Raw genomic sequence first — 21,259 nt, 5'->3', positions numbered from 1 at the left:
GGTGTAAACACTAAATCTTTTCTCCTGGTAGTAAGATTGTCACTTACCAATATTTTGTATGCCTCTTACAGATTTGTCTATGGCTATGCAGAAAATCTATCAAACATTTGTAGCTTTAGCTGCACAACTTCAATCAATACATGAAAATGTAAAGGTATGCTGTTTTGATGTGTTCCTATGTATTCAGTGAAAGAACTACAAAGACTCACTTTTAGAAAATATAATATATCTTCAGGTATTTATTTTTTTCCTTCTGTTAAATTAACTGCTTTTAAAATTTTCCAAATTGCCCTGGAGAATTGCTTTAGTTAAAAAAGTAACTTTTGTTCGGCTGAAGTCTAATTTGAATTATTTACTTATAGTGATGATAGCAACTGATCACAATTGTTTAGGTTACAAAATGTTAACCTTTTCCTTTTTAATTGTTGATCAGTTTTTTTAAATGTCTGTCTTTTGAGCTCATGTGTGTATGTTTTGCTTTTTGCCCTATGATCTCTTGATCTGAAGCTAAGATTATCTAAATCTACTGTTACTCAAATAAATAGGTAACAGAAAAAGTAGGTATTCATATGTAAGATTCTTCAACATATGAAAGAATTTTGGTGAAAATTATGTTCTGGCTTGCTTAACTCTTTTCAAACTGGTTTTCATGGAAAGTCATATGTATAGGAAAAAAAACTACTGTAAAAAAAAAAAAAACGCTGATGTATCAGAGGTCCTAGTTAGGCTTTTTTTTTCCATCATGGACTCGGGCTTGAATTTCTCATTCACAGTTCTGGACATATTGACAAAATACGAGTGTTCTACAATCTGTAATTTTTCTTGAGATCACCAGAACTCTTCTTGGTTAAAAAATAATAATAATAAAAAATTAAAAAAACCTCAACCAAAACCAAAAACAACAACAAAAAAAACCCACCAAAACTTAGAGAAAAGTACAAGTGTTTGGGATTGGTATTGCTAATTCTCTAAACATCTGAAACTTCTTACTTTGCCTGAATAAATTTCATTAATACTGAGAATCTTGTATGAACTAGGTGCCTTGTGTTGCATTGCTTCTATGAGCAAGGATTATTCACTGGTTTACAGCTACCTACCATCAGATATTTGTGCTGCTCTTGGTTAACTTGGTTTTGGTACCAGATATAGGAGATACCAGCTCCTCCATAATTTCACATAATTACACAAAAAAGATCACAAATGCATTCTGGACTCTTCACTTCTGAGACCTGAGAGTAGCTGGAACTCATGCACTGGTGTTAGGTACATTTTTTTTGTTGCTTTTCAGCATGAAGAGCTGGATTGGTATGGAAGTTAAGTAACAATGTCTTCAGTACCGTGTTAGTGAGACTGAATAGTAAATATTTTACTTCAGCTTAAGAAGTATTCTGTTGTCTGAAACTAAGGGGTTGGTTTGAGGAGAGGAGCGTGGCCAGAAGGTCGAGGGAGGTGATTCTCCCCCTCTACTCTGCCTGGTGAGACCTCACCTGGAGTACTGTGTCCAGTTCTGGAGTCCTCAACATAAGAAGGATGTAGACCAGCTGGAGAAGGTCCAGAGGAGGGCCATGAAGATAAGAGGGCTGGAGCACCTTTCCTATGAGGACAGGCTGAGAGATTTGGGGCTGTTCAGCCTGGAGGAGGCTCCGGGGAGACCTGATAGCTGTCTTCCAGTACCTCAAGGGGGCTTACAAGAAAGTTGGGGAGAGGCTGTTCAGTAGGGCCTGTTGTGATAAGACGAGGAGTAATGGTTTTAAAATAGAGGGAGGTAGGTTTAGATTGGAAATTAGGAAAAAAATTTTTACAATGCGAGTTACAGAACACAGGTTGCCCAGAGAGGTGGTGGAAGCCCCATCCCTGGAAACGTTCAAGGCCAGGCTGGATGAGGCTCTGAGCAACTTGATCTAGTTGGGGATGTCCCTGCTCCTTGCAGGTGGGTTGGACTAGATGACCTTTGAAGATCCCTTCCAACCCTAACTGTTCTATGATTCTATGATTTTTCTTTCTTTTGGGGAATTTTTTTTGAGATTTAATCTAGTGGGTAAACATGAAGGCTGATATTTTGGAAAATCAGAAACATGAAAATACTGCTGAAGTGGGTCTGTCATTCTGACCGTCTGTTTTAATTTATGAGCCAGGAGATGCTAGGAGAGCAGTTTTGAAGCTGCTGTCTGCCTTGATGGTTGTGATATGGTTTGTTAAGGCAGACCTGTGACCACAATTCATTCCTTTGTCTGAAGTAGGCTTTCTGGTTTGCATATGCACTTTGATTCAAAGCTCTAAAGTTGTGCAAAAGTATGGCCTGAAACATATTTCACAGGAATAGTTGTTAAATATGTTTATATCATATATGAACATATAAATACATTCTATATCCAAGGCCAGTGAATAGCAAAATGTGCTTGGGCACAAATCAGGTAGAGATTGTAATTAAATCATTCTGCATAAATTAGCCTTAAGAACTGCTCTGCAGTGTCTAATGGCATTTGTCAGCTCCTGTGGCACTCAGCATGGCATTGTATTGAATCTCATCAGAGTTCTATAAATGTCTTTTCTCTCCAAAGACAATACTCTCGATGTGATAATGAGGTCGTTCTTTCTGTGTGTTTCATGCTGATGCTCATAGACATAGGATTACAGCTGTTCAAATCCTGAGTCAGAATTTTTGGACTGTGAGCTCCTCTTCCTGGAAACAAGCATATCCTTAACTAGGAACACAGGACATCATATGCCTTCCATAAAATTCAGTTGAACCTACTGTTCTTTGGTTTTAATAAATCTATTGCTTTTAAAGATTCTTTGTTAGAAGATTGAAATAATTCTATCAGGTCTTTAATTGAAGCCATTTATTGTTTTTATGTTAGGTAAGATATCCATAGTTCTCTCATCTGTGACAGGCAGAAATGGCTTATGATGAAAAGGCCAAGCCAGGTGTTGCCACAGAAGGTGGAGTTTTGAGGGGGGAAGGGACATAGGCAAGGGAAAGCTGGACATGATACAACACATGTGGGCTACTTATTAGACTAAAGCAGAATGATCTATTGCATTTGCACTGCATTACCTCATTGATGCAATGCATCAGAAACAAGTGAATTCTAAGATTCTAGTAGCTTCTTTAGCTTTGTGCTAAGAAATAAATGCAAGAGTGAAAGGAAGGAAAGACAGGTGAAGGTGACTGGGGAGCAAAACCAGACTCTGTGCAGAAAGGGTAGCACTGAAGAAGAGTGTGTTCTTTTATGTTATAAGCTAGTAATGTGGCTGTACTTTGCCTGTTAGGTCAGATAGTACAGTGATATAAATTGAATTGTGCTGATTTACACCAGGTTAGAAAGATTTTGATACCATTCTGTTACGCTTGACTGCTGTGCAGAATTTAAGTGAGGAACCTATTCTGGCTGTAGCTAATGCAAAACAGTTCTCTGCAACTCAATAGACTGACTAGATCCTTTCAGGTTATGGGGTAGATCCTGTCAGGTTGTGAGGGGCTTGCTTTTTTTTTTTTTTTTTTTTAAAGGAAATGTTATTTAGAATTCAGTGTCTCTTATTAAGTTATGGTTTTATGTCAAATGTGGTGAACTAAAATGGCTTCCCCCTACCCCCTTCAGATGCTCAAAGACCAATACCTTGGCTACAGGAAAACCTTTCTGGGAGATGCCATGGATGTGTTTGAGGCAAGACGAGCAGAAGCTAAGAAGTGGCAGAGCGCACCACGTGTTACCACTGGACCGACCCCATTCAGCAGCATACCAAATGCAGCAGCCGTTGCGATGGCTGCAACACTTACTCAGCAGCAACAGCCTGCTACAGGTCTGAGTGCATTCAAGTTATAGATTATTAGTGTTACAACAATAGTAAATTTGTGTAAAATTTTCTATTAAGTCTTCCTTTGTGTTAGACTAAAAATCCAAACGTTGTGATGAGCAAAGTTACTGATACATAGCCAATAGAAAAGTGCAGGGTAGACTTAGCAATAATTATACAACAGATACTTAATCTTGTGAATTTACTTGTATTAGTGGTATTTACTGTATTGTTCTAACTTACCCCTTGGAATGTGAGCCTTCACTCTTAAGTAACATCTCTGAATACACATAGCATAGCCTCTTTCCAAAATTGGATGGTTATAGTAAATTATTGCAAATCAATGAGGAGAGAATATCTAAATGCATATTACCTTTTTCTTATGTAAAATTAATAATGCATTTTTATATAGCACTTTGGAACTGTAAAATGAAAAATGCTGTAGAACAGGAAGAATAATGGGGCATATATCTGTAGAATAGGAGGACAGATGCCTGGTTTATTGTTTTATAACAACTCCTTTGTCAGGGTGATGTTGGAGCCGTTTTTGCTGGCCCTTCTGCTGTTGTGAGTGAATATTAGAACGTAGAGTGAATCAGTGGGTTCTGTGTGTGCATGTCTGTAAGAAGACTAAAACAGGAAATGCATGACCCACTGCTAATGAAGAATGGATACATATGGCAAAGGAAATAACTTAAGGCACCTTAGTTGATATTCTGATACAAAGGAACACTTCTCAGAGAGGTATTCCTGAATGTAGAGAATTTAATTAATATTTAATCATTTAACAGAAATAAGATAAATTCCATTTAATTTTACTTGAACATGGATATCTGTTGATGTCAGCAAATTATGAAAAGCATAGGTAACTTCGTTCTACCACTTATTTTCTGAAATATTGTTTATCATAGGTGTTCTGGAAGTCATATTAGCACCTTTTCCTTCTCTTGTCTTGTAACAGAAGTTGTATTTTGAATAGTTTTAATTAGAGACCTATCAGCAACGACCCGAAGTTTGACAAATTATTAGACTTTCTTTGCCTTCTGCATAAAAGGAAAATACAATGTGCTTCCAGCCCTGGTCCTTATAACAGCAAGGAGATGGGTTTAAAAGACAAATATGCCAAAATATTTTGAATACAACACAAAATGAAGTCTTTGAAGTATTTCTCTTCTAAATTTCCAGCATAGACCACAGTCTTCCTGTTGCTGCTGTGTTAATCCATGGAAATTTTGTTGAAGTGACAACTGCAAAAGAGTCTGGTTTTAAACAGAAAACATGAGATCAAGTAATGTCACACTTCAGGGTTTTTAATACAGCTAGAAGTGTGGCTTGTGCAGCCTAATGTTACCAAAGTGGTTTCCTCTCTCTTCATCTTTCTCCTTGCCGCATGTTTTTTAAAAATACTTTCTATGATCATCACAGGATTAGTTGTGTATGGAAGTTGGGATGTCACATTTAAAGTTATACCTGCATTTTCATGAATTGAGGTGAGGGATTTGAGCTTCCTCTTCCAAGACTGGGTTCAAGAGAACCGCTAATAAGTTCAGTAAGTTGATGCCACTTTTGGCATGACTTTGAGTATTCTCTTAGGGGTAGGAATAAAGAGAGGGCAGAGAAAAAAAAAAAAGGCAGAACTAACCTGTTACCAATACACTGAGGTCAGGTGACTTTATACCTTGAGGTATTTTGTAACATTTTGTAGTGAAAGGAGCAAATGGAAGTATGTATAGGTTAGTTGTTTTGGCAAAGTATATCAAAAGCCAAAAATGTGCCAACTACAAAAGTAATGCAGATAGAACAAAGCCATTAACTTATGTCAAGCATGTCAACAAAAGTAGACAACAATTTGTTTACTGCTTTTCAGTTGGAATACTGTTACCCTCCATGCAACTCAGTTGAGGACCTGGAGCAGTAGAGGTAGATTTGATGTCTTGAGTGGCACTTCAAGAGTACTTAAAACTCTTAGAAAATAGGGTTAGATGAAATGTGAAGTCATCCTTTCTGCTCCTGTAGCTCAAAAGCAGGCTTTAGAAGCCATTAGTCAGGCCTGGACTATTTCAGAGATATTTTAAAGTCTTAAAAGCTTGCTAGAAAGGAAATGGCTTTCCTGAATTACTGATTTCACTGCTTGGCTTTTTCCTAACAATTTACTTAAAACTTCTTAGCTTCAGATTAAGGCTGCCAATTTTTGTCTTACTCTTAGTGGAAAAGGAAGAATCTGTTGTTTCAGTTTTGCAGGAATCTTTAAATATTTAAAGATTTTCTCCTCTTTATTTCCTTTTCCTTATTTGAGTTTTCAGATGGCCATTTGCTGCAGTAAAATGCAAATATTTGCAGTGTGATGATGCTGTGAATTTGATAAACTATCTACTGGAAGTTAAAATCATGTGTATTTTTTGCAAGATCTAGATCCTGAAGAGTGGGATAGATAAGGGTTATGGGAGATAGAAGGTTATGGGAGAAAAGACTATGAACTAAGGTATGTGTAAAGTGGAGGGAGAGGGTGTCTATGTGATACCTGACCTACTGTTGCTGTTCTTGAAGATAAGAATAAAACAAGCAAACTAATCTAGGCTTTAAAGTTTTTGACTAAAATCTAATATATGGTACTCTAGTATTGCTGGATCAGGATGGTTAGTCTCTCTTTTAAAAAATACTTGATGTTTACATGGTTAAATCATAAGATTAATGTAGAGTTAACTACTGTTCTTTCTCTGGAAAAGATAAATAATAATTTATTTAAAATTTTTGTTCTTAAGTCAAAAGTTTAGTAGCTACATCTAAGCTGTGGGATCAGGGACTGTTTTCCCAGTTCCTGGGTGTAGATAGGCACCCTATTTATGTTCTCTCTGTATGCCAAGACATGTCTGGCTTCTGAAATAAAGCAAGCCAGTGGATCCTGGCCATATGGAAGAAAGGGAGCAAAGATGCGCTCCACTGGTGTCCTGGGGTGGATAGTCAGGACACCAAGGACTGTGGTGTGCACTCTGAAGCACAATTTTTGTGCGGTTTTTTTGAAGCTAGAGTTACTAAAATTATGCTTAAGTCTTGTCTGCACACAACCTTTCTCCCTAGTTTAGCACTTTTGCTCTGAGCACAGCTTTATTGGTAGCAGGGAGGCTGGTCATGCTTTTGTGCAGTAGCAGCTGGAGTTTTAACCACTGCCTCACCTGCGCCTTCCCTGAGCAATCTTGAACAGCATGGAAGTTAAAATGATGGTGGCTAGTCTGCCTATTACTATTCATGGGACTAAGGTAAAAGATTTTTAAGGAAATTAAAGCCTTGTGAACTAGGAGCTGTAAATGCATGAGGCTGAAACTTACATTTTTCTAGTAAGACTGAGATGTCTTAAACAGCTTTTATTCAAGCTTACCTTTCTTTTTCTAAAAATAAATTAAGTACCCCCCAACAGCTTAGTTACTCTCTCCTTAACTGGTAAAGTGCAGAGTTAGTCATAGCATTATCAAGCTATTAGCACACACTGTTACGTTTTGACTTGAGTCTGTATGAGATTGAAGTGCTAATGGGAAAGGATACTGAAAATCTTTATAGCACTTAATTTTTATTGTGTAATTTTATATTAACCTTGCTTAAAATTAGGCAGTGTGTTACTTTGTCGGAATCCCGTCTAAGTTGTGACACTAAATTTGTTCACTGTTAGGACCAGCTGTGACTTTAAAAATTGCAGAATGTCACTGTAGGGAATCTGGCTGACCTGTCTGGGCTGCTTGTAGGGGATCCTATTCATTAAACTGAAATGCTCTACAGGGCAAATATATCAAGTTTTAAAATGTTAAAATACTTGTTATAACTAATTTGTCTGGTACCAATATTAGCCAGAAGTGCCAAATTTTTGCTAGCTCTTTTGGCACTGAAGAATCTTTATTACTAGTTTTTTGCTATTGAAAATTATGTTTGCTTACAAGAACTATGAAGTAGTGATGACACCTTCAGAACATTATGGTACAAAATCAACAAATATCATATGCTGTTACTCAGTGACAAGTTTGTTAGCCTAAGGCATAAGATCCTGTTTTATATAATTGGAAGTGTTTTAGAATAATGTTTGTTTGGTTTTTTTTACTGGCTTTAAAAAGCATGTTGCATTTGGTAAAAAGCTTGGCCTGGAGGCCTGTAGTGTTTTGTTTTAAGGTCTTCCACTAACAGTGCCTCCTACAGAGACAGAACCTTTGCGCTTGACTGCGAACTGGATATGTGTTTTTGGGTTCTTCTTTTGGTTAATTAGATGACTGACTGACTTGTGTAGGGTTCTTTTGTTTCTTTTTATCAATAACAATTTTCTTATTATTTTTAAAGAGCTGCTAGGTAGATGTATCAGTATTTAAACTGGATGTAATCAAGGTTAGTTTGAAATTTACATGAAAACTTGTAATTACAACATCTGATATGCTTTTTTTTTAAGTTGAAAAACTAGCTTGGATTTTCCAATTATTCCATGCTAAGTGGAGACTGAAAGCTAACAACTTTAGTTGCCCTTAAAATTTAATTTAACACTACTTGGAGTATACAGATGTCATTCAGCTTGGATCACATAAGAATTTTGTGTTTCTAGCAAAAATGTTACTTCTTAATATACAGTGCCTTTCACTTGATTCAAAATGATTTTCCATTTAAATCTTCAAATACTGAAAGTATTTTCAAAGCTTGAAATATTTTCATTTTAAAACTAGATAAATATTATTAACAGAAACTTCATAGTATGAAGGAAGACATTTTGAATGACAAGCCCAGATGTGATAATGGTTTAGGAAAAGGACTGAAATCATCAGAGCTTTATACTAATATTTGAATAAATCATCACTTCCACAGAGATAGCCTTCTCCATCTTCGAACATATTTATGTACTATCTTAATGAAAAGTGTGAATGTCTGTGGATTAAGAGTTTGGCACTGTATTTTATCTTCAATGGTTAAACTTTTAAACTAGTGCACTGAAAACTGTTTGAAAAAGACAGGAATATGAGATTGTACTGTGAAAACTGTCAAAATATATTAATTATTTATCAGAGTTAATTATTTTAAATTGTGATAGTAATGGGCTAGCAAGTTGATTCTTTATTCCCCAAGGTTAAGAAAGGAAAGGAAAAAAAAAAAAGGAACTGAGGCTGTAAATTTCATCTTGGCAGAATGAAAATGTTTTTTGACAGTCCTGCATCTTACTGTGAATATGCAGGGAAAGTACTGTCAACTTTTTAAAATAATGGGACAAACTGACTCTGAAATTTTGAATGTATCTAATCAGTTAAGGTACACTGAACTGTGCCTTTTGTAAATGTTTATTTAAACAGATGGTTTTACTAGTTTACCTTATTGAATGGTGTTATGTAGCAGAGCTTAACAGAACTCAGTTATCACTTGTGTGGAAAAGAATTGAATTGTCATGTTACTATGTAATTGACTTGCTTAAAAATTAACAATAAATTTAATAAAATAAAGTCATTGTCTTGTTTTTTATCTTAGTGTTCTGTTTAAATTTGGATGGAGTACTTGAGTAGTTTTGAAGATTGCTATTTATTAAATAAATTAACTTTTGGTAATATAATTTCAGTTACATTAGAGTCAGTTCTTATATTTTTAATTTGAAGGTTTTTTTCGCTTATTCTAATTCCATTAATACAGGTGGCAAAATGTTGTAACCTGTGAGTTCTCTCAAGGTTTTGATTAATATTTTGAAGTTTAAGGTGAGACTGGTTAACTCTTAAAAATATTAAATGATTATGTTATGTTACTAGCTTTGGTTAGTTTCACCTTATGACAATCAGTGTTGTCTTAGATTTTTGCCAGGTGGACATAAAGACAAACAGTTAAGTGAGGCATTTTGACAAGGTAACGTTTGGGATCTTAATGGGATTTGTCGAAAGCAATGATGTTCACATTATCAAATACTTGAATAAATAAATAAAGGACCTCTTTACTATGAAAGAGTAAGGCAAGTTTGTTCTCATTTTTTTTATACCAGGGCCACAGCCATCTCTGGGAGTTAGTTTTGGAACGCCATTCGGCTCAGGTATTGGCACTGGCTTGCAATCAAGTGGCTTAGGTTCTTCAAGCCTTGGAGGTACACTTTAACTTTTCTAATCTTTCATTGAATTATTATACCGCACATCTGAATCTCTTGCAAACCTTTAACTCCACTAAGAGGATGATCTGTTTCAGGGAAAGACTTTACAATTTGACAGTCTCTGCTTTCCAGACTTCATGCCTTGCAGACGGAGTTGCTAAGGCTAATAAGCCATTCCAGTGAAAACCCAGGATGAACAGGATAAAGTAATCGCATAGTTCTGTTCTTAAAACTAGGAAAGTACATCAAGTTACCTTTTGTAACTACAACTTGACTTAATTTTACATATATGAAAGTAAGGCGCCAGATCGTGCTGTAGCTAATCTGTAGAAGTTTTTCACCTGTATGTACAACTGTTAACTATAGGGACCCATTTCTGCTTGGCTTAAGATAAGAATAAATACTAAAAATTACTACAGTTCTGGGATCATGCTTGCTGAAACATACCTGGTTTAGCTGTCACTCTGTCCCCTCAGTGTTGAGGTGGGAAAAAATCCCTCCTCAAGCTGAAAGAGCAAAATTTGAAAGTGAGGGAAAAATAATTTTGAAAATGTTAGTGGTGCTGATGGAGAATATATTCCAAGAGGACACATGACTTTGAAAGAGCAGGTGGTAATAAAAAATTAGAAAATGAATGTAAACCTTTTCATTTGAATGTAATGATTTCTCAGTAGTAGAACTATAAGTAGAATCTAAGTGATTAGTAGAATCTAATCTGCATGTAAACTTCATATCTATAAAGTTCAGGGGTTCCTACAGTCCAAGTCAAAAGACACTGGTGTCCTCTGAAGCTATTGTAACAATTTTCTTTGCAGATTTCATACATCAGCTGAGCACAAGCATAATGTGTTGTGGTTTTTCTTGTTACATCCTCTCCTCCCTGCAGCCTCAGTCTGCATCCCTACGTTTTCCCTCTTTGAGCTGAACATGTGAATCGGCGTTGTAATGTATTTAAAATAAACATCACTCATTATTGGAAACGTGATGTAACTTGAACGTTACATTGGTTTTACCTTCAATTATCATCTTGAAATTGTCTTTGAATCTACCAATCACCTTTCTCATCAGATTTTAAGCTTTTTCAGATAAAATAAAGTCTGTACACCTAAACAGGAAAAATAACTGAGAATAGCGGGCTAAAGGGAAAGTACTTCGGAATTATCAGGTCATTCCCACCATGTTTTAATTGCCTTAAAAAAAAAAAAAAAGAAAAAAGAAAAAAAAAGAAAAACAAAAAAAACCCCCACAAAACACCAAACCCATAGAATTCTTTGGTCTACAACCTATTTGGTTGAAAAGGAAGATTGTTTATATGGGTTCATCAGTGTTGCCAATGTAAATTAGAGAACATTTTCTTTTAAATTGATGGATAGCTGCTTCTAGTTTTGTCGTAGAGGCTTAGCTTGTAATCCTTTTTTTGCTAGTTCTCAAGCCATTTGCTTGCATTTCAGCTATTATGTATTAATTTGCAAAATTTTCACCTTTTGACAAATCAAGAAGACCTATCTGATAGAAGCAAGTGTGGAAGAATAAAGGAATACATGCAAAATATCCTGCAGGTGTACTCTTGGAAGCAAATTAGCAGAATGAATACTTAAGAGGGTTTTTTATTTGGTCTTAAATTTTTTTGAACAGGACAAATTTTAATGTATGCTCTTGAAACATCATTTTAATTGGTGAAATTTGCTCTCTTTCCATGATATTCTGTGAATTTTGTCAGTGATAAACATAGAGGCTTTTGCATTTAAGTGTATAAGATATATAGCATATAGATCCTATGCTTTGTTAAATATTTGCAGACACCCTGCCTTAGCATTGGTAATTAATTTCAAACTAGATAAGACAAAAGAGTGTATTGTTTAAATAAACTATCTTACATTCAAATGATACTTGCCATTATACAGCCTTAAACTCATTTTAAAATTGCGGAACATTAGAGAGCTGTCTTCAGTGTCTTCAATTTTTACGAGTTTTAAAATATAAAAATTATTTCTGTAAAGGAATGGTGAAGGCTCAATTTGCAGTAAAATACAAGTATTTTCCCTGACACTTGAAACTTAAGATGAAGGTATGATTTCCTCAAATACAAATACTGTTCTCTTTTTGAAAACTTTGAGACAGCCAAAATCGGATAATATTTTTCTCTTACGGTTCCTTTTGTCTGGCCTCTATCTCAAACTGCAAATATCAACTTACTTTTCCTGTGAAGGAAATTAATAACACAGTTTGAAATCTTGAAATATTTATATTATGAAATTATAACTGTCAATTACAAAATTAACCAAATTAGTTTTATTACAGCTATATGTTTATAGCTGTCCTTTATATGATGATTTTTCCCATTAAATATTGTGAAATTCTGTTTCTATTCTGTATTTAACCTATTTTGTAATTTCCCTAGGTAAAGCTGATCCACAGTAACCTGGGGGGTGACTCTAAAACTGTAAACTCAATAAAATGTTACTCTAAGCATAGAGATTTTTTTCCTTTTGGAGTTGTGGACAAAGATTTGCGGCTTCCTGTAACAGAAGTTATAGAACTTTGTGTGTCTGAATTTTCTTAGTTTTGGCCTGTTTGGTTACCATTTTCTTGTCAATTTAACAGCAATTAATAGCAATTTCATAATCTCTGATAGTTTACCTCACCTTTTTTTATAGCTTTTCCTTTACTCAGATTTGTATTTTGAAGGAAGTATTTTTTCTCCAGTGCTTTCCTTTTTGCACTGATTTCTTAATGCAATGCTGTGTTGAGAATAAAATACTCTTGAGTCAATCTTAGGAATATTTGTTTACCTAATAATACTTAAGATTATGTTTGGTTTTAGAATACTTGCCAAAAACATGTGTTCTTTAATTCCCGTGTCTGTAATTTGTTGTATGTCTTTACTGTTATTCTACTAGGATTTGGAAGTAGCTCTGCCTTTGGAAGTAGTGCCACAGGAGCATCATCATTTGGGTTTGGAACTACAAGTAAACCATCAGGAAGTCTAAGTGCAGGTTGGTTTGTTTCTCTTGAATTCATGATTATCTTAAATCAAAAGTGTTACAATTGTAGCAATTGAACTGCTACAATCAAAGAAAGCTACTGAAACAAATGTGCTTGAAGTTGCATCTGTATATAACCATCAAACTGACTGTTTACTTGCTAAATACACACTTTCAGAGTAGCTTTTAAGTTCTGTTAAAGGCCTCCTGCCTAGACAATGTTGAGTGAGCAGTAGTGTTTTCAATCTGATGGTGTCTGTCTAATTAGGAGTGGAAGCAGGAGCTCAGATGCATCAGATTGGATCAGATACAGTCTGAGGCACAGAAATGCAGTTACTACTGGAATGTATAGGCTATACAGTTACTGAGCTAGTGAAATTAATGTATAAATTTGTGACAAATATACCATTAATTTAGCTTCCTGTATTTACAAGTAAAGCTTAATTTTTTTTTTTGAAGTCCAGAAGGTTTCCTTAAAACTGTTTATCTGCTTATCCGTATTATTTGAATAGTAAGTTATAGGTATTGTATCTCTGTATATATCCATAATTCACTATGTTAACTACTTTGAATACATTCCTGTGGCAATTGGACTCCTCAGTACTCATTTCACATTTTTTATTTAATTTTGTTGGTGGTCAGAAAATGAAAATATGAATGCAATTGCTCTCTAACTCAGATGTTTGAAATACTAGTTGCTTCTATAGCTTGCATCTCTATTTCCTTTTTAAAAGGAGTTTGTTTTTGAAGTGAATAGCTTACTGTAGTCTGTTTTACAGTCTTTCTTCAATGACAGATTGAAGGAGTATCGTGTCTTCCGGGACTGGCTTTTGGTAGCGTGCTGGTTTTTTTAAAAGCAAAATGTGTTTTTAACTGCAATTAATATAAACATAGCAAGTGGCTAGTATTTATTATTAAGTGCCTAGTATGTTAGCTCGGACCAGCATCTTGTTAGTTGCCATGCTTTTCATTTTGGTTTCTCCTTGGTTAGTGATGGGTTATGTTGTCAAATTAGGCCTGTAAAGTGCCTTAAGTTTTTGAAGGTGGAAATAGCCCACTAAGCTGCCTGTGTAACATTCATGAATGTGTTAACACCGTAGTAAGTTTTTGATAGAACATCTCTGATTTTGCAATATGCAGCGTCTAAGCATCAACCTTCTTTTGCTTTGTTCTTAATATCAGAAACAAGTGGAAGACTTGTGCTGCTTACGTTTTTATCTTGTAGCTTATTTTTCCTAAGCCTATATCAAATTGTCTATTACTAATATTTATATAAATAGCGTTGCAGCATTTCAGGCTGCAAAGTACATGATTTAGTTTTTAGTATACTAAAAAAATATAATTAGGTAGTGGTATGGATCAGTTTGTCCACCACTAATGAGGTGTCAAACCAAAGTAAATAGCAAGTCTGTCTTCAGTTATGTTGGTGGAGTGCAGAGACAATTTAGATGTCATTTTGCTGTATTCCTCATGGAATTTAGCTCTGTAATCGTGGCAGTGCCCCCAGTCTCTCTTTAGCAGTGAGGGAGTTGAACCCAATAAAAGGAAGATTGTTTTCAGTTATCTTGAGTCTCAGCCACAGAAGGTAGTAACCAGGAATATAAAAGATTAAATGTAATTCCTGTCATTTTGTGCTTATAAAATAAAATTGTCATGAAATCCTGATCTAGACTGGGATTATGGAACAGAAACCCTCAAAAATTTGTTAGCCCAGAAGCACATTAACTTTTTACCTTTTATATCCAAAATCTTATGCTGTATAGCTTCTGGATTGTATATGATCTTTAGTTTAATTTTATTGAGGGTGTATAAATGGGTTTGAATGTTACCTGAGGCTAGTCAAGTGTTATATATGTGTGTGTGTGTGTGTGTGTATATATATATATATGTGTGTGGGTGGGTTTGTTTTTTTGGTGGTGTGGTTTTTTGGTTGGTTTTTTTTTTTGTTATTGTTGTTGTTGTTGTTGGGGTGGTTTTTTTGTTGGTTTTTTTTTTTTTCCAAATTTTAGTGTGTCCTTTTTCTTAAATAACTCTTACAGGATCCTGAAACAATATTCTGGCTTATATTACCATATGATAGTTGTATCTTGTTTCTGAATCTTTTTCTTTTGAAAAAGCTACTAAAATGGGGTGAATATGGGTTATAGGATACACTGTTGTTACTGCTTGGGTTTAGATGTGAGCGCTTAAGTATATTCCCAAACTAATGTCTAGTAAGTGTTCCATCACCCTGTCCTTCTAGGCTCCTTAGATAATGCCCCAAGTCTCCTCCACATGTTTTCCATCAGTTTGTTCCTATTTTAGAATGAAAATTATAGATGCTCAAATTGCTTCTGTCAATGTAAGTTATGAGTTAGATTTAATTGCTTTAAAAAGTTTGAAAATGTTTCTAGCAATATTACTGTTCTCCTCAATTTCACTTCGTATATTTGAAGAGGAAAGTCTGAGTCCTCTGAAAGTACTTGAGCATCTTCTAACAGTAAATTTGACTTAGTCCAGGACCAGTTGTTTTGTTCGCTGTGTCAGCAGATGAAAAGCAGAGCAACTGCAGTTTTCTCTCAGTTCCTTTAGTGCACACAATTGGGAGATGAAACAAGTCTCTCGAACTTCTTTCTGAAACACACACACAGACACTATGGAAAGCTGACTCCAAATCAAGTCCCAGTGAATTTCTACTCTTCTTCATTTGATGGCAGCCAAAAAGGCTGATATGAGTGGGATGTTGTAAAGAGCATTAAGACTCCCAAAGTGATGGTTAAAGTTAAAAAAACTCACAATTGAATTTGTAGATATAACGTTGGGGGAGGGTATGCACACACACACAATTTTTTATGAAAACTGAGATGCTAAATATGCTTTGAAGAGCTGAGTTGAGAGTTTGTGTTGGAGACTTATCTTTATTGAAGAATGCAGCCTCAGTACGTGGGATAAGAGAATCAAGTGGGATCATGGCTGGGCATACTCATACTGCTGAAAAAATGGGCCTGAGTGTAGTCCATGTGTAACTATGAGTAGCTTTTTAGATACGGAGGCTGTAGTAAATCAGTCAAAGCTGTGCTGGAAATACTTTTTGATCTAGAGCACCTATTGCAGTGTGGGGATGAGGGCAGGAATGTCTTTGAGATCTGCTGAACCACTGTTTGTCCCTGCAGTGTTAAAATTTAAAAAATATGTTATGGGGAGGCGTGTACCTCATACTTGGCTTACCTACCTAAGGGGCTGACTGAAGCATAGATGCAGAAGCCCAGTGAATGAGGTATACTGTGAGGTCCTGCAGGCAGATACTAATTCTATGCCCTTGAAGGACAAGTAGTCCTTTATTTTCTGAAAATAATTGTTTACACATAAGTAATACTAATTTCAACATAGAAATTGTTGCTCACATTGTAGCACTGTGACTCTTCTCTCTAGAGCTGAGCTATTCCATGACTGGTTCTCTTTTCTTGCAACAGGAATAAGAGTGAATGTATACCTTGTTCAAGGTTTTTTCCTGAAGAGTTTTCACTTGAGTGTTCTGCTGTGGAGTTTGGTTTACTTTTAAGAAAATAACTTTATACCATGGCCTTGTTATGCTGCCGTGATGAGACAAAGCCATTTAGATGAATTTCCTTTCTGCTTTCTACAATTTTGTGGTTGCCCTAAATGGCACTTCTAACACAATAGCTGTTACTTTCAAAGTTATATCTAAATTAACAAGCATATTTTCAGTCTTCTGTCACAGTTTATGCATGATAAAGCTCAGACTGCCTTCCCTGTGTACCTTAAAATAATCCCTGGTAGGGATAATTACCCCCACCTGGCTGCATCTACAAGCAGCCAGGTAGAGGAAATGAATGAGTACTTTACCCTTGCCTATTGAACTCCTGACAGTATAAATCACATACAGCTTTATTATGAATGGCATTCATGATGTTTTCTATAGAAGGCAATCATAGAATGGTTTGGGTTGGAAGGGACCTTTAAAGGCCATCTAGTCCAACCCTACTGCAAGGAGCAGGGACAATGCTTATCTGTTATCTCAGATACATACTTGAAGTAAAAAGATAACTTACCAAGAACAGTTTTGGCTATCAAAGATTTTTTTTCATTCAAGAGACTCCCTGATGAAGAACAAGTTTATTCTTCTAAAAAATCTTACTTGGGATTCAGAGTTAGCAGGGAAATGGAGGACTAGATGGATCTACTCCACCCCTTGCATCGTAGGATGAGAGACAAATTAGTCCACAAAATTTAGAAAAGACCCAAATGAACAATATCATTCGTCACATTCTAGATCTGCAGGCTTGTTACACTGACAATGAGTTCTGCACAGGCAACTGCATGTTGAAGGACTGCAGTTACTGGCATGTGGATGATGGGAAATTTTCTTGACAAGATGACGTGGTGTATAACCCATGTCCCGATATTGCAGGAGGAAGAGTTTCCCGTATGTTTTTAAGTAATTCTTGACCCAAAGCATCAGTAACAAGTGAGACAACAGAAGACATCAGGCTTGTGCAAGCCACTTTGGGTTTCTCATGAGGCAACTAGTTGAGTTTTTATTTCTGTGCTCTAAAGATACGTAGGCATTGAGTTGAAGATACTGATGTCACCAAAGGATTGCTTTACCTGTCTGCTTGAGAACTAACGAAACTGTTAAGTAACACATACTGAGAACATACCCTTTCTCTGCTTATGAACCAGTCCAATGTTTTTCTTAATATTTTAATTGTTTACAGGTTTCCACATGCAACAACTTATATGAGATTATTTGTTAAAATCTTAACTTGCTCATGTCATACTTGTTATTTTGTATGATTGGTTACCTTATTCAGTTTCTTGAGAGAACAAAAAGCGGAGTTATGAAGTTCTGCTTCTTATTAACTAATATTTGAGAAATTTCTAGCGTGCTCTAATTTCAATTATTATCCTGCTTGATTGTGCATAACTGATACAAATTCACAAAAGAAGGTAAAATGAGTTGGTGTTACTGTTGCTGAAAACTGTAGGCAGATTTTCTCTAACTGATCTTGTTTTATGGCTGAACCAAGTGTTCCATTTGTTCACCCTTATAGAAGAGGGTGGAGGAGCTCACCTAGTCATTCGTTTTTTTCAAAGCTTTGTTTTCAGGGCTGCTTTTTGGTTTAAGTCATAAAGGGTGTTTCTAAATACCAAGAATTTGGCAGTGATTTTGAGCCTTTTCTGCCTCTCATTTAAGGCGTGGTCTGTGCCACGTATGTTACGAAGACAGGCAAAGGGAGCCTACTCAGTAGGGCACAAGGCTGGGAGCTCTGACGTCAATTTTGCCATTTACCGGTTGTCAGTGATGCGTTAGCAATGTGGCATACTGCTGTAGATCTGTGTTAGTATAAAGTATTACAAATATTGGTAATAAAGTGGCTGGTGCTCATAACTCTTAAGGAGAATAAACTTGCAATCCTGATATAACTTATGTTTTAAAATATTTTTTCCCTCCCTCATAAGGCTTTGGCAGCTCGACTACATCGGGGTTTAACTTCAGCAATCCTGGCATCACAGCATCAGCTGGCCTGACGTTCGGGGTGTCTAATCCTGCATCTGCAGGCTTTGGGACAGGAGGGCAACTTCTTCAGCTGAAGAAACCTCCAGCTGGAAACAAGCGAGGGAAAAGATAGGCACCCCTTTTAGGGAAGGGGAAGGGAATCAACTTTGTTCATCTGAAAAGTCTATTTTTCTAGGTTGATACATTAATTAAATTGCATCCCAAAAGATTTATAAAAAATTTTGCTACTTTTCCCTAGTCTGAAATACAAAATGAAATCATATTGAACAGCTATTTTCTTGTGAATAGAAACCCGTTTATGTATTTTTATTTTTGGCCCTAGTTTTAGAAATGTTCTATACTGCATTATTATTAAAGAATCTTGTAAAACCATCTATTTAACCTAATGTTAGTAGCAGAATATTTTTTGTTAATAAGCTTTATACCATATGAATATATGCATATTTGTTTTTTGTACAGATAAAATATATTCTAGTACAAATACTAGAGTTCATATCTTCTGTTCCTGGATATGGCCTTTAAATCTACTTCAGGGTGGTTTTGTGTATATGGATGTAAATATATACAGTACAGTGCACACATCTGTGTGTATGTATGTGTATATATATGTATAAAATACAGATGTGCAAACCTTGTCCCATAGACAGGTCTCCTTTTCTGTGTGTGCTGTTTCTCTGTGTTGCCCTGTGGTCCCGTCTCTTGATATTCCTAGGATTTTCAAAGAGTGGGTCCCAGGCTGTGTCATCATTGCTGCTTGTGTTCTGTAGTTCAAGACCAGCTGAAATACAATGTTTACTGTTTCATATAAAGTTTGGTAAATCGTGGTTAGTAGCTGGATATTTTTTAACCTTTTTCTTGACCGGGTTAGCAGCCAACTCTAAAGAAGAATCTGAGATTTTGACACAGACATTTCATACGTAGTATTCCCAAACTGTTTGGTTTTGTTTTTTGATTTTTTTTTTTCTCCTGAGCTGAACAGTATGGTGTTGCAAGACTTCAGCTGAAAGCTCCGGATGCCACGAGGTCTGTGTGCAAGCAGAGAGTTGTCGGGCTGGATGAGCTTTTCCGTGCAATTGGAGGAGATAGGATATGCTGTTCTAATCAAAACTCAAAGTAGCTGTTACAAAACAGAGTTGATTGACTAGCTTCTCGTCAGCACTGCTAGCGTTGACTTAAAAGCAGTTGCGTGTCTGCTTTCAGTACGAGGTATAGTACGATAAGTTGCTGCTAAAGAATGGAGGATGAAAATGATGGAGTTTGAACGTGAAAGCTTTTGCAACAAGTAGTTTGAATCTTGCTTATTGCAACATCATAGCTGCTTGTGCTGCATCTCCAATTCGGTGTGCACTAGAAATAGCTGGGAAAACATCTTAAGGAGGTTCTGCCTTATGTGAGGTAAATAATAGATCAATTGAATCTTTGCAAATAAAGATACCGGTTGAAGTGTGAATATGGAATTTTGGAGCCGATTTGCTTTTTATGTAGTAGATGTTTTGTATATAACATGCATCAAAAGAATATTCACAATCATTTTCACAAAAGCACCTTTTTTTCTATAACAGTTACAGCGCGTAAGACTTTTCTAGTACTGAGTAATTTGCTTTCTATTGTTAAAATGTTATTACCATTTTGTATGTTTTGGAAATGTCATCTGCATTCAGCAATAATTTGCTCTTTGACAAATATTCAGTTTGTCACTTGATCTGATAAAATTAAGGGAAACAGCACAGAATTCTTCATTTTTGTACTTGTACGTTATTGCATCTTTGTGAGCAGTCTCTTGGGAAGGAATATAATGTGATTTTTTTTATGTCTCAGAAAAATAAAGATTACAGTTTATTTTGGTTTCAGCTTTTTTTAATTTTTATTGGGCTGCAGTCAAAACATAATGTTTATATTCCTTTATTATTGCTTTTTTTTTACTAGTTAATATGTTAAACCACTGGACTCTCTTGTAATGTATTAATTTGTGGAACTAATTCTAAATGTGTACTGTTTGTCCATATGTGCAACTTACCATTGTGCAGACAATAAAACAATAATGCTGTGATCCTTGTAATACATATTTACCTCTTTGAAATATCATTTCCTGTTGTTCTCCTGTGTTATAGGCGAAACAAAAATGTCATCAGCTAATATGTAGAATTGTTCTTCCTAGAATGTATATAGTGCAAAATTGTTCTTGCTGAAGTTAGGATTGAAAGTGGGGGGCTGAAGAGGGGTTTGTCTAGAATCTCTTCACAGCACACCATATAAACCTGAACCGTGCTGTAATGTAACACAGTGCTAGATACAGCTTTGTAAATTTGAGAGCAGTCTAAGCCTCCTGAGTACCTGTGTTCTGCTTCTTTTCACATTAAAGCAACAGTTGTGTCCTTAATTTAGCCTAAGTGAAAAAGTGATTGTGTAATAGAATGATCATATGCTGGAGTACAAACTAAAGTCAAACTGGGATTTGAAATAATTATATTCCCAGAATATACTTGGGTGGTTGAATTTAGCCATGATTTTCAGGGATCAGCGTTGTATATACACCCTTTCAAATTAATTTTTTTTTTTCAATTTAAAGACATGTAATGTAATTAGAGTGCAAAATACAACTATGTTCAAGGTGTGGCTTGGTTTTCTACAAGGCAGGTTAAGAAGCTGACCTGTACTTAAACATGAAATGAAACCAAGTTTGGATTATTTGTTCTGTGAAGAAAGAAAGATATGTACCAGAGGAAGGTTGAAGTCACATATGTAGGATGTGGGTTTCTATTAGTTTGTACCTTGTTGTACAGCTGTGGTGTAAACTAAGTTACGTGACCTACTTCTAGTTAAAGAAAGAAGTTGTTTCATGGGTTTTTTTTGTTTGTTTTTACTATTCTT

The 21,259-nt window shown here is 35.7% G+C and overlaps 1 protein-coding gene across 2 annotated transcripts in view; it reads left to right on the top strand.

The window, feature by feature from the left end:
- Positions 1–19,562, top strand: part of NUP58 (nucleoporin 58) — a 37,463-nt gene extending 17,901 nt beyond the window's left edge. For both annotated transcript variants that reach the window (XM_086739505.1, XM_086739504.1), the window contains exons 12-16: positions 72–154; positions 3,603–3,804; positions 9,782–9,880; positions 12,784–12,879; positions 18,331–19,562. In XM_086739505.1, the coding sequence (XP_086595631.1) occupies positions 72–154; positions 3,603–3,804; positions 9,782–9,880; positions 12,784–12,879; positions 18,331–18,500 (650 nt within the window). In that variant the 3' untranslated portion in view covers positions 18,501–19,562. The remainder of the gene's footprint in view (positions 1–71; positions 155–3,602; positions 3,805–9,781; positions 9,881–12,783; positions 12,880–18,330) is intronic.
- The last annotated feature ends 1,697 nt before the right edge of the window (positions 19,563–21,259 follow it).

This window comes from Chlamydotis macqueenii, chromosome 1, assembly GCF_036417535.1.
Source record: "Chlamydotis macqueenii isolate bChlMac1 chromosome 1, bChlMac1.mat, whole genome shotgun sequence".
Lineage (NCBI taxonomy): Eukaryota > Metazoa > Chordata > Aves > Otidiformes > Otididae > Chlamydotis > Chlamydotis macqueenii.
This window is presented reverse-complemented; position numbering and strand designations above follow the sequence as displayed.